The sequence below is a fragment of the Pan paniscus genome, chromosome 2 (genome assembly GCF_029289425.2).
Source record: "Pan paniscus chromosome 2, NHGRI_mPanPan1-v2.0_pri, whole genome shotgun sequence".
NCBI classification, from domain to species: Eukaryota; Metazoa; Chordata; class Mammalia; order Primates; family Hominidae; genus Pan; species Pan paniscus.
The window spans coordinates 146,941,188-146,955,408 of record NC_085926.1 but is presented as its reverse complement, the minus strand read 5'-3'; the positions used below and the strand labels follow the sequence as shown (position 1 = coordinate 146,955,408).

The 14,221-nt window shown below is 36.2% G+C and overlaps 1 protein-coding gene across 8 annotated transcripts in view; it reads left to right on the top strand.

The window, feature by feature from the left end:
• Positions 1-14,221, top strand: part of HLTF (helicase like transcription factor) — a 56,847-nt gene that overhangs the window by 27,334 nt on the left and 15,292 nt on the right. For all 8 annotated transcript variants that reach the window (XM_008951884.4, XM_003826487.5, XM_008951882.4 and 5 more), the window contains exons 14-18: positions 3,910-4,007; positions 8,934-9,077; positions 10,309-10,447; positions 11,147-11,282; positions 13,057-13,236. In XM_008951884.4, coding sequence (XP_008950132.1) covers positions 3,910-4,007; positions 8,934-9,077; positions 10,309-10,447; positions 11,147-11,282; positions 13,057-13,236 — 697 coding nt within the window. The remainder of the gene's footprint in view (positions 1-3,909; positions 4,008-8,933; positions 9,078-10,308; positions 10,448-11,146; positions 11,283-13,056; positions 13,237-14,221) is intronic.

Below are 14,221 nucleotides of genomic sequence, written 5' to 3'. Positions count from 1 at the left end.
TTTATATTTTGTAATTCATAGGAAAACAACACTGCTTAAGAGACTAAATATTTGAGATGGGAAGAGATTGAACTAAGGTTGAGAAGATCTGAGACAAATTATATCTCTGCCCCTTGGTCTCCATTATTTTACATGTTGGGGATATAGCAGGCTATCTGTTTTCATATAGCATATGATGTAATGATGAGAGAAATATACAATAAGCAAGTCAATATAATTTTAAATAATGAGAAGTAGTGTGAAGAAAAAGGAGGATAATGAAGTAAAGATTGACCTGAAGGGGCTTGTTTATGAAGCTAACATAGACTCATGAGAAAGAGCCGACTTTTGGTCCAAGAATCAGATAATTAGGAATAGAAAATATAGGCATGTTGGGTGGATTATTCTTTACCCTAATTTTAGAAATTTAAAGAAAGGTGGAAATTTCAGTTGAGATAGAATTAAATTACACATTAGAAACCGCTTTCAGTTGCAGATGCATAGCTGTGATACAAGAGAGAAAATTTTCAAAGTCACAGCTGTGTGTCATTTTGGTTTTAACCAAACTAAGTATATCTTTGAAAGAGAAGCAGAATAGAAACAAAACTCTGTGAATGGAGACAGAAGCCATAATCCTGATTGTCCTTGTGGTAGATAGTGATCTCTTTAATAAGACACAAAAGGTCATAAGGAAAAGATTGATTAAATGCCACTACATTTTAAATTTCCATGCATCAAAAGGTGCCATAAACAAAGTAAAAAATGATAAAACTGAAGAAGATAATGTGTATTAAGTGTAACTGACAAAAGATTCAATTCTAGACTATGTAAGAACTTTCCAAACAATTGGAAAAAGACCACCCAATAGGAGAATAGTCAAAGGATGTACATGTGGAGTCCATAGAAAGAAAACCCAAATAACCAGTTAACACTGGAAAAAATATGCTGATTCAGAATTATTGGGGAGATGCAAATTAAAGGAATAGTGGCGGCAGGCATGGTGGCACATGCCTGAAATTGCAGCACTTTGGGAGGCCGAGGCCCATGAGTTCAAGATCGGGGTGGGCAACATGGCAAAATCCTGTTTCTACAAAAAAAATACACAAAATTAGCCAGGCATGGTAGCACATGCCTGTAGTCCCAGCTACTTGAGCCTGGGAGGTCAAGGCTGCAGTGAGCCATAATAGCGCCACTGCATTCCAGCCTGGGTGACAGAGCGAGACCGTGTCTCAAAAACATAAAATAAAGGAATAGGGGGATGCTCTTACCCTTCATATTTTCAGACATTAAAAAATCTCACAATGCCAAGTATTGACAAAGTTGTGCAGCAATAGGAATTCGTGCATTGTTGATGGGAGCGCCAATTACCAAGGAGAGCAACTGGACAAAAATATAATGAAGCTGAATATAGACCATCTGTAACTCTGTAAATATAAATAAGGAGACATGAAAAAATGGTTTTCATTGCAGCATTATTTTAATGGAATATTAGAAATAATGTACATGTTGTCCAGTAGGGGAATGGTAAATAAATTGTAATCTACTTTGCAGTATGATGCTATGAATTGGTTAAAATGAATACACTAGAGCTACAAATACTAATAAGTGTAAATCCCAAACACAGTTGTTCTTTATCTGCAGTTTCACGTTCTACAGTTTCAGTTCTAAAATATTATATACAATAAGATATTTTGAGAGACAGAGAATGACCACATTCACATAAGTTTTATTACAGTACAGTCATCCCTCAGTATTTGTCAGGGATTTGGTTCCAGGGCCCCCTGTGTATACCAAAATGTGCGCATACTCAAGTCCCACAGTCTGCCCTGCAGGACGAGTATATATGAAAAGTTGGCCTTCCATATACATGAGTTTTGCAATCAGCAGATACTGTTTTTTTGTTTGTTTGTTTTGAGACGGAGTCTCACTCTGTCGCCCAGGCTAGAGTGCAGTGGCGCGATCACGGCGCACTGCAACCTCCACCTCATGGGTTCAAGCAATTCTCCTGTCTCAGCCTCCCAAGTAGCTGAGACTACAGGCGCCTGCCACCATGCCCGGCTAATTTTTTGTATTTTTAATAGAGACGGGTTTCACCATGTTAGCCAAGATGATCTTGATCTCCTGACCTCATGATCCACCCGCCTCAGTCTCCCAAAGTGCTGGGATTGCAGGCATGAGCCACCATGCCTGGCCCATTCTGTATTTTTAATCCACGTTTGGTTAACAAAAATTTGCATGTAAGTGCATCACATAGTTCAAACATATTGTTTAAGGGTCAACTGTATATTGTTATAATTGTTCTGTTTTATTCTTTGTTGTTACGAATCTCTTACTGCACCTACTTTATAAATTAAACTTTATTGTAGGTATATATAGGGAAAAAACATTATATATAGGGTTTGGTACTATTTATGGTTTTAAGTATCTATTGAGGGTCTTGGAACATACCCCCAGTGGATAAGGAGGGACTACTGTAGATAGCACTGAGAGAAAAAAGCAAGTTGTGAATGATACATAGATACAGTATGATACTTTGCTCACCTTCCAGTTTAATTTTGAAATTAGTGTGAAAATACAATTTTTTTTTTTTTTTTTTTGAGACGGAGTCTCACTCTGTCGCCCAGGCTGGAGTGCAGTGGCGCGATCTCGGCTCACTGCAAGCTCCGCCTCCTGGGTTCACGCCATTCTCCTGCCTCAGCCTCCCGAGTAGCTGGGACTACAGGCGCCCGCTACCACGCCCGGCTAATTTTTTGTATTTTTAGTAGAGACGGGGTTTCACCGTGTTAGCCAGGATGGTCTCGATCTCCTGACCTCGTGATCCGCCCGCCTCGGCCTCCCAAAGTGCTGGGATTACAGGCGTGAGCCACCGCGCCCGGCCGAAAATACAATTTTTTAAAAACTCAGAAATTTGCATTTTAAGTTTACTGGAAGATACTCCATTGGTAAGGGATACCAGCTCTAGAATTTATTTCAAGAATTTGTAAAAACACTTTATTATCACTATTTTTAAACATGCTCCACAGAAAAGTATTAAGAATTTTTGTTGTAATATATTAGTTACCTATTACTGTGTAACAAATTATCCTAAAACTTAGCCATTTAAAATCAGACATTTATTATCTCACACATTTTGACAGGGCTGGAAGTTGGAGTGGCTTAGCTGGATGGTTTAATGGCTTATGGTCTCTCACGAGGTTGCAGTCAAACTCTTCTTCAGGGGCCGCCGTCATCTGAACATTGGACTTAGGGAGGATCCATTTCCAAGTTCACTCACATAGTTGTCAGCAGACCTCATTACTTGCTGGCTAACTGTAGTCTTCAGATCCTCACTACGTGCATCCTTCCATAAGTTGCCTGAGTGGCCTCACATCGTGGCAGCTGGCTCCACCAGAGTGAAAGATTGGAGAGAGAGAATGAGTATGAGAGTGAGCTCGCACACCCAATACGGAAACTTCTTTTGTAATCTATCTCAGAAGTGACATACTATCTTCTCTGCTATATTCTGTTGGTCACACAGACCAGTCCTGGTGGAGTATGGGAGGAGATTACACAAGATTGTGAATATCAGGAAGTAGAGATCATTGAGGGCCATCTTGGCTGGCTACCAAATTAAATATAACACAAATTCAGAAAACTGCATAAAACAAATGTTCGTCTTAATGAATGACTATGACTATCAGAAAATATTAGAGACTTCCTCCTTGTGACCTACTCTCTGTCATAGTCCTTTGGTTCTTCTCATAATCACTATGTGGATTTTTAGTTTTTTTAAGTGATGAGGTAAAATTTATTCCCTGTTAAAAGTCCATCTGCTTCATTTTAATTGTTCCTAATTTATCTTTTCATGGAGGCACATTATTGCCATCTCCTTATTGACATATATATTTCAGAAAAACAGCTAAAGGTTCTATCAGTGGTTCATTTTTTTAGGAGCTTGTGCAGTGGAGGGGTCAAAGAAAACTGATGTTGAGGAGAGACCAAGAACAACACTGATCATCTGTCCGCTTTCTGTGTTAAGCAACTGGATTGTAAGTCTTTAAGCCCTTTAAAGATGTAACATAATTTATATTTTATCTACAAGGTAAAAAGTATTCTGTTAAAGAGTCATTCATTGGGGTAAATATACTTGGTCATCAGTTCGTATCTAAGTTCAAATAATCATCAGGTGAATTGGATTATGTTTGCTGAATTGAAGAAATTTTTCTTTGAAGATGTGTAGTAGAGAAGAAGGTAAAGGAACATAATCAATTGCTAACATAAGATTTGGTTTGTATTTCTGCCTTTGCTATTTTTGTCCCCCAAAGTGGGAAAGATGTATAGTTTGACTCCTCTACATTTACAGATTGACTGTTGGAACTGTCTTTTCTAAGAGCTATACCAACAATAACTTATTTTTATAACAATAACAACAGTTAGTGAACTCCTGTTTATTTGGTTTGTCCTTAACCTCTTTTAAGGATTTTTCTCATTTAATTCTCATAACTGTTGCCCTGATTTTCCAGGTGCCCACATTGAAACACAGAGAGGTTAAGTTGCCTAAGGTCATCCAGCTAATAAATGATGGATCTTGTATATAGTCTCCAACATTTTGAATCTAGAGCCTGTCCTTTTAAGACTACCCATCAGAAATTTTTTTTTTCCAGATTGCTTTTCTGTTCTGAAACATTGACATTGGAATGGAACCTCTTGATTAATTGTTTATTTGCAGCCTGGATATGTTTTCTTCCTAGTTTGAGCTTCAAACTTCTTGTTATGATGAAATAATGACTCTCTTGGAATCCCTGTGAATATAAGGACCACTCACCGTTCTTGCCACTTCCAAGTTATCTGTTTATCTCTCATCGCCATTCTTCTTATCTCAGAGGAGGAAGAGATCCTACTCTTTTTAAGACCAGTATTTAGTCTCTACATTGGATTCTGTCTTTTCCCACATTGCTCATCTGTTCTTTTTTCCCTTGTTTATTTAGTCTCTTCCCACTGGCTCTTTCCTGATACATACTCAGGTTTTTTCATTTTAAAATACATTCTCTTGATATGCATCTTTAAGTTGCTACTCTTCTGCTTTCCTTCACTGTCATACTCTTGGAGGTTAATTTCTACTTTGTGCTTTTATTTACTAATTCCTTAATTCATTGTAATCTGGCTTGTACCATTAGTTCTCTAAATTGCATTGGAAAAGACTACTTGTGATAGTCTAATTGTCAAATTTAGTGGCCTCTTCTTGGCTTTATAGTCTTTTTTTCCGTGACATGAATTATCTTTTTTTATATAAGTTTTTGGTTTATTTATTTATTTTTTAAATTACACCTTGTCCTGATAAGTGTATCATTTTTCCTCTTAGGACCAGAAGAATGAATGTTAATGGTCTGTTGCTATTTTTTTATTCCAACGAAACTGTTCTTTCTTTAATTTGTTGTTTGTTATGGGAAGGATAGTACATGGGTACTTGAATGGCAGTTTTGGGATGAGGTTTAGAGTATTAATGGAGGTATAAACTATCTAACTGTGATTATTTGAGGGCTTGGGGTATAGAGATGTATTTTTAAAATGGTTAATCAGTATTTAATTATAATTTTATATTTAGGAAAGTTCAGGTAATGTAAAGTTCAGAAAGGAAAGTGTGGCAAAATCTTGCCAAGTGAGATCATGCACACTGTGAATTTAAAGGAATGAGAGGTGGTTTGGCATTTAGGGATTCATGGTTGTGTTAGTCCATTCTTGCATTCCTATAAAGAAATAACTGAGGCTGGATAATTTAAGAGTTTTAATTGGCTCATGATACTGCAGGCTTTACAGGAAGTATCGTGCTGGCATCTGCTTCTGGTGAGGCCACAGGAAGCTTACACAGCCTCAGGAAGCTTACACTCTTGGCAGAAGGTGATGGGGACCCAGCATCACATTGCCAGAGTGGGAGTAAGAGAGAGAGTGGAGAGGTGCTACAAACTTAGAAACAACCAGATCTCGTGTGGACTTAGAGTGAGAACTCACTCATCACCAAGGGGATAGCACTAAGCCACTCAGGAGGGATCCACCGCTATGAGCCATACACCTTCCACCTCCAGGCCCCTCATCCAACTCTGGAGATTACATTTCAACATGAGATTTGGAGGAGATGAACATCCAAACGATTTCAATGATCAAGAATTAAAATTTCACAATCTCAATAAGATACTGTCTTCCTGGCTCTCAAATAAAGGATCTAGCATTCTACAGAGCAGGCTAGAACTGACTTATATTCCCTTTTTTGTCTTCAAATAATCCAGGTAAAGGAATAGAACCTGGGTACCAATCCTACTTCTACCACATATTTGTTCTGGATATTTAGACAAGTAATCTCATGAAATAACACCTATTTCGTTTTCTATTGAGAGGATGATACATACATACATATACAGTAGAGCCTAACACTGTCTAGAGATGGAGTAACTATAGTTCTCTCCCTTTATTCTCCAGAAAAGCTGATTTTCTTCTGTTCCAAGTGTAATCCCTTTACAAATAATGCACTGTCCCATTTCAAGGCCACCCATTGATTCAGTTTTCTCATATTGGATTCTTTGTCATGCTGGATTCTAATTTCCTTTTCTTCTTTACCAAATTTCTATAAGAAATTCTTTGCATTTTCAGCCTTACTTTTTCATGTTTTATCCTCTCTGCATTTTTACCTTTATTTCATGTTTAATACTTTCTTCAGTCCTTGGTAGTCTGGTTTTTGCTTCCACTCACTACAGAAACTCCCTTTGCAGAGATCTTCAGACTTCAATATTGCCATGTACAATGAGCTCTCCTTTTCCTCTGCCTTGAATATGTTATTCATTTATTATTTGTTACATCTTATTTTGTAAGTCATCTCTAAACCTTCTTGTAAAGAACTGGAATGAAGATAGATGACAAATTAAAAGTCTACCTTGGTTTTTTTTCTTGAAACTTTTATATTCTTTGGATCCCAGGCCTTTACCCTTTATATTTGTTGTCCTAACTTTTTCTCTGTCTTTGTTCTGGTTCCTATTAAATCTGCCTTTTCTGTATTTCCATACAACATAGAATTTTTTAAAAAGAGTATTTTAAAAAATTTTAATGAGATCTCCATCTACTCATCAAGATTCAAAAATTACCAAAAGTCTGACACATGTGCTTTCCTTTTTTTCTTTGCTGGATTGATTTTTTTTTTTTTTTTTTTTTTTACAGTCTTGCTCTGTCGCCCAGGCTGGAGTGCAATGGCACAATCTCAGCTCACTGCAACCTCCACCTCCCAGGTTCAAGTGATCCTGCTGCCTCAGCCTCTTGAGTAGGTGGAATTACAGGCACATGCCACCATGCCCGGCTAATTTTTGTTTTTTTAGTAGAGATGGGGTTTCACCATGTTGATCAGGCTGGTCTCAAACTCCTGACCTCGTTCCGCCCACCTCGGCCTCCCATTGTTGGAATTAACAGGTGTGAGCCACTGCACCCGGCCTTTTTTAAAGAAAGAATCTCATTCCATCACCCAGGCTGGAGTGCAGTGGCACAGTCTCAGCTCACTGCAACCTCTGTCTCCTGGGTTCAAGTGATTCTCATGCCTTAGCCTCCCGAGTAGCTGGAATTATAGGTGCGCATCACCATCACCACCATGCCCAGCTAATTTTTGTATTTTTAGTAGAGGCAGGGTTTCGCCATGTTGGCCAGGCTGGTCTCGAACTCCTGACCTCAAGTGATCCACCCGCCTTGGCCTCCCAAAGTGCCGGGATTACAGGCATGAGCTACTGCACCTGGCCTGGAATATTTTTAATTATACCCCAGACATCATGTATTTTCTCCCAATAAAAACAAGTCTTCTCCTTACATACTGGTATTCTGTAGACTCTGTCCCTAACGTTTGCTCACTGTACGTGCTCTCTTTAGGAAATTTCATTCATTCTTACAGCTGTAAATACTGTCTGTTGTTAACTTTAAAATTCATATCTACACCTCTCACTTTTATCTATAGGTAATTATTTACATTTTCCTAGTATACGTCTTCAGTTAGGTATTCTATAGTGACCAAAAATGATAAAGGTCTAAAATATTCATCTCTTTCTTACTTGGATGCCCACTTTTCCCTTCTTTTTTTTTTTTTTAAACTTCCTTATATTTTTATCACACAATTCTAGGTAGTCATTCAAGTATCAGAGCATCTTAGTCTTATTATTATTATTCATATTTCATATTTCATTAGTCCCCAAGTCCTATCAGTCTTGTCTTAGTTTCTGTTTTTCACACCTGTCCTTTCCACCCTGTTCCTACTTCTACCTTGCTGGTTTAGGGCTTCATCATCTCTCTCCTCATAGCTTCCCAGCTGTGTCTCCCTGGTATCTTCTCTTTTCAGTTTAATCAGACTATTTTTTTCTGCTGAAAATCTTCTAGGTCTGTTTTTTTTCATGATTAAAAAAATAATAATAAGTTTTTAAAACTGATCATGTCCTCAAGAAAGTCAGGGATGATTATTTGTTCTTCATTTTTAGTTACATCACTATTGTGGTTGATACCTGGCAAATAGTAGGCCAATAATAAATGAGTGAAAGAAAGTGGCTACAGTGCTTGAATCTCTGCCCACATCCTTGGAAATATTGGTTGTTGTTCTTTTACTGTTTAATTTTTATATTATTAAGTCTGCTAACTAATGCAGCATTAAAGGGCCTTCTAATTAAAATATTTTTATAAAACTCATTATTGTTTTCAATAACTTTGGTTTTTTCCTCCTAAAAATGAAGCAGTTGCTGATTGGTAGGGCCAAGTAAATTTTAAATAATTTATTATTACTGTGTATGTGTCATTTTTCTTATTGTTATTATTTTGGTCTAGACTGAAGGAAACTTGATTTCATACAATTTTAGTAGTTGGATTTGTCACACTACTGCCAGGGCAGTTACTTTTTTATACATCTATTAAGTCTGACACAAATCTGCTCATTGTTAAAAATATTCCTAATTTTTCTTTAGGACCAGTTTGGACAACATATAAAATCAGATGTACACTTGAATTTTTATGTTTATTATGGTCCTGATCGTATTAGAGAACCGGCCTTACTTTCAAAACAGGATATTGTTTTGACTACGTATAATATTTTAACTCATGACTATGGAGTAAGTATTGTTGATACTTAACAGATCTTTTAAAGATTGAATGTAAGAAATATGCCACAGGTTTCTAGAGTGTTCCAAAATTCAGGCTTTATACTTTTTTTTTCTCTTTAGATACTTAACGATATATAGAAAAATAAATGGTTTTTTTTTTTTGACTTTTTGCATGAAAGGGTTGCATTTTATTTAGATGCTAATTTAGGAGTATTTTTCTTTTCTCCTCTCCTCCCCTCCCCATCCCTCTCGATGGAGTTTTGCTCTTGTTGCCCAGGCTGGAATATAATGGTGTGATCTCAGCTCACTGCAACCTCTGCCTCCTGGTTTCAGATGATTCTCCTGCCTCAGCCTCCCAAGTAGCTGGGATTACAGGCATGCATCACCACACTCAGCTAATTTTTGTTATTCAGCAGAGATGAGGTTTCACCATCTTGGTCAGGCTGGTCTTAAACTCCTGACCTCAGGTGATCCACCCACCTTGGCCTCCCAAAGTGCTGGGATTACAGGCGTGTGCCACCACACCCAGACAGGAATATTTTTCATTTAGAACATTTTAAGTTAAGATTTTAAATTTGGATTGTAAGTATATGAAGCAATTTGTAAATGAATTTTATTTTCTTTTTTAATATTCTGGAAAATTGTTTTCTATCACAATGATTTGATTAATATCTCAGTTTGAAGGTATGCTTTTTTTGTAGTTACAGTTCATAAGTTTTCCAGTTAGTCTAATTGTTTTTTACCTTTATAATTCCAATTGTTCAAAAGTTAAAACTTTTTGAAAAATACCTTGCTATCAAAATTTCAGTCTTCTAGTAAAAATATTACCTTTTATATAAAAGAAAGTAATGTTGAATTCAAGTAATTCTTACAACTGCCATTTTCTATATCATTGCTATGTTTTAATCCGAGGTAGAACAGTTCAGTGTATTGACCAGTGACTCAACAGAGAGCTAGACTGCTGCTTGGGTTTGAATGCTAGTTCTGCCACCTGTGGTGCTTTGGGTAACATACTTACTTAGCAGTTTGTGCTTCAGTTTTCTTATCTGTAAAATTAGGTGTGCTAATAAGTACTTATTTTATAAACTTGTGAGTATTCAATAATTAATGTAGTGCTTAAAGCAGTACCTAGCACATAGTAAATTTGATATTAAATAATGATAACAACTAGTTAGCAAATCATATTAAGTACTATTTTACTTTCCTGTGTTTTTTAATTCATATAAAACATTTATTTCAGACTAAAGGAGATAGTCCATTACATAGCATAAGGTGGCTAAGAGTGATCCTGGATGAAGGACATGCCATACGAAATCCAAATGCTCAGCAGACAAAAGCTGTACTTGACTTAGAATCAGAAAGAAGATGGGTTTTGACAGGTAATCATAGCATTAAACTTATTAAAACCTTAAATCTCTAAAATATATCATTATCTAAGTTAGTAAAGTAACTTTGTAAACTTCAAGTGGGTGTAAATTCTGCCCCAAAATTAATCATATAAATAATTTAATCAAATGTTTTGAGTTGTTCTTCATAATTGCCCGTGATATAACAACATTTGACTTATTGATAATTTATGGAACAGTCACTAGACTTATTCTTGAACCTTGGAAATGGAGTAGACACTCTAGTGGAAATGGAGTAGACACTCTAGTCATCCAGTCATAATCTTGATTTCTGTTTCCCATCCTCAAACCTGTTTGCCATTCACAATACCTTTACTAGAAGGTAAGGAAAAGAATGTAAACTTAAACTAGTTGCTTTTTCCTTCTGCTAGTGCTGCTGCTTTAAAAACTAAATAAGCAGATGTACTTGATAAGGAGAAAGTTGAATTTTCCAGTCTTTTTCTTGGCTAGTGTGGCATGTGAGAGCTAAAAATTAGAGCAAAACTGTATCTTGAGATGTGTATATTTTTAATAAATGATTATAGTCAACACTTGATAGTTTAATTTAATTGATAATGATGGGCCTGGTACAGAGTGCCCATTTTCAATTGTTGTCTTCTCTGATTGGGCCAAATAGATACTCTTACTGGATACTCTGGTTAAAGAGTTATAACACTTTCCTGTTATTTCTAGGTACTCCAATCCAGAATTCTTTAAAGGACTTGTGGTCTCTTCTTTCCTTTTTAAAACTTAAACCATTTATTGATAGAGAATGGTGGCATAGAACAATACAGCGTCCTGTCACAATGGGAGATGAAGGAGGACTTAGGTAAGTAATTTCAGACAGTGATTAATATTAGTTACAAATAACTGTTAGTAGCTTGAACCAGTTGGCACTTTCTTTACTATTTTAACTTGACTCTTAACTTTTCCTTCTAAAAAGTGTTTATGGCTCAGTGCCTTTGTCTTGCAGAACCTAGTGATGCTTGTTTGGAAAGACAAAGATTTCTAATTGTCGATAACTACCCTTCCCCTGTTGTGGCTAAACTGAAAGGAAAGACATAACTGTGTTTTTTGTGTGTTGCTAAGCCCCAAAGCCCCAAAACCAGCATTAACAGATTTAGCAGGAAACATCGTATATCCTTTGAGGATCTAATATGCATTAAGTTTTCATATCTTATATAGCTTTATTTATTTATTTATGTATTTATTTATTTGAGATGGAGTCTTGCTCTGTCATCCATGCTGGAGGGCAGTGGCGCGATCTTGGCTCACTGCAACCTCCGCCTCCTGGGTTCAAGCGATTCTCCTGTCTCAGCCTCCCAAGTAGCTGAGATTACAGGTCTGCGCCAGCATGCCCCGCTAATTTTTGTATTTTTAGTAGAGATGGGGTTTCGCCATGTTGGCCAGGCTAGTCTCAAACTTCTGACCTCAGGTTATCCTCTTGCCTCGACCTCCCAAAGTGCTGGGATTACAGGCATGAACTACCACACCGGGCCTTACATAGCTTTATATAGTGAATGATGTGAGGTACCATGACCTTAGCAAAAGTTGTATAGGAAAGTTTTATGTGGTTGTTTCTGGTGGAGATAGATAAAAGTTGAGAACATAAATTAAAACTCAGTGATAGCCATTTTGCAAGATGTAGACTAATGTGGTTCAACTTTTTGGCTAAAGCACCGGTTTATCGACTGAAGATTTGAGATGTATTAGTGGGATATAAAATCATTATAAAGGTGGTAGCCAGCATTTAAAAAGACAATGAAATAGAGAAGAGATTAGTAAATATCGGAGTGCATGATACATAGTAAGTATTATTTTGTGAAATATTTGTTTCTTTTGTATGTGTTTGTATATTTTTGCTGGATAGAATGTGTTTCTTACTGTGAGTTATAGTGAAAAAGCTTCAAGAGCCACTAATCTAGTTGGCAGTACTATCCACTTGATTCCTCAAAACCACTATTTAAACTCCAGGAAATTGTATTTATATTTCAATGTTGGGAAAAAACAAGAATTTATACATCTCTTTTTTTCCAGTACTGAGAAAGAAATGTAAAGATTGTGGAACCTGTAAAGCATTTTTCTGTGTTCTGAATTACCATATTATCTTTTTATTTTGGGGGCACTCATTACTTTATACAATTACTTATTTATATACTTTTGATTTTCATATTACAGAATGTAGTATCTTACCCATATTTGTATTCTTACAACATTTAATTCAGTGCCTGGCACTTAATAGATACTTAGAATTTGAGTGTTGACTATTCGGTGATGGAGTTGACAGGACAGTTGAGAAGTAAAAGAGTTAGTGATTGGAACAAAAATGGGGAACAGAACTTACGAAAATAAGGACAGGATATAAAAAGATTAAACTATGTTAGGTATTGAGGGGAAATTTCCATACATTTGTTTTAATAATTTTATTTTTGTAGAATACTTCTGTGATTATCAGATTGGTTAAAACCCCAAATAAGGGATTTTAAAAACACTTTTACAGAAGCTATAAAACAGTAACAAATTAAAATGTTCTGTTTCGTTCTTCTTGGATCAATTTATATAGAAATTAAAAGTTACATAATTATTTGTTTTATTCTGATTAGGCGTTTACAGTCCCTAATTAAAAATATTACACTTAGAAGAACAAAGACAAGCAAAATTAAAGGAAAACCTGTTTTGGAGTTACCAGAACGTAAAGTATTTATTCAGCACATTACACTTTCAGATGAAGAGAGAAAGATTTATCAGTCTGTGAAAAATGAAGGCAGAGCCACTATTGGAAGGTATGGAGAAAGAAAACCATGTTAAAAATTAGTTTTTGTTTACTTTGTTTCCCATTCACTGAATGACATTATTTAGATGTGTTAGCAATAGTTTGAAGTATACTGAAAGATAATTTGCTTCTATGAATTACAGTGTTTTTTACAAATCAATAAAGTGAATGAAATAATAGTATAATTCACGAGGTAAGTAATTTTTTTAAGTTAGGAAACAATTTAAACCGTACTTTAAATGACAAGTTCTCAATTGCTAGCCAGAAGATTTTGCTTGCTTCTATTTCCAAAATCGTATGGAAATCTGGGAATAGGAACTGATGAAATAGGTTTAACAAGAAGATTAAGGATTGGTAGAAGGTATGAAATTCTGGTCCAAGCAAGATCAGGTTTAATGTGAGCCCACAGGGAACAGAATGAATAAGAGACAAGTGAAAGCAGAATAGGACTGTGAAAGGGGAATCTTCAAAACATAAAAACTTCAGTGAGGTAGGTACAAAGCAGGTTTGATAGGAATTAGAGAGAGTGGGAAAGATTGTTCTAAGCAGCAGATTTCTGAGTTCAAAATCTTCTTTCTTTTCATATTCTTTCAACAAAAATTTATTAAGTGCCCACTGTGTGCCAGGCACTTATACCCATTGGGATACAGCAGAATAAAACAGACAAAAATGCCTGCACTCAAGGAATTTATATTTTAATGGGAAGAAACAGATATTAAAAACATGATTAAGTTTTAAGGAATAAAGCAACGAAAGGGGATGGGGAATGCCAAAGCTGTTTCAGTAGGGTATTAAGGAAGACCTCACTGAGAAGATGATATATAGGTAAAGATCTAAAGGAGATTGGGATTAAGGGGTGTTTCAGCCAGAAGGAAGAGCAAGTGTAGATGCTCCCAGTTGGGAACATGCCTGGTGAGCTTGAAGAATAACAGAGAAGCAAGTGTGGCTGGATAGTATGAACGAGAGAAAATAGTCATGATATCAGAGATTTATTG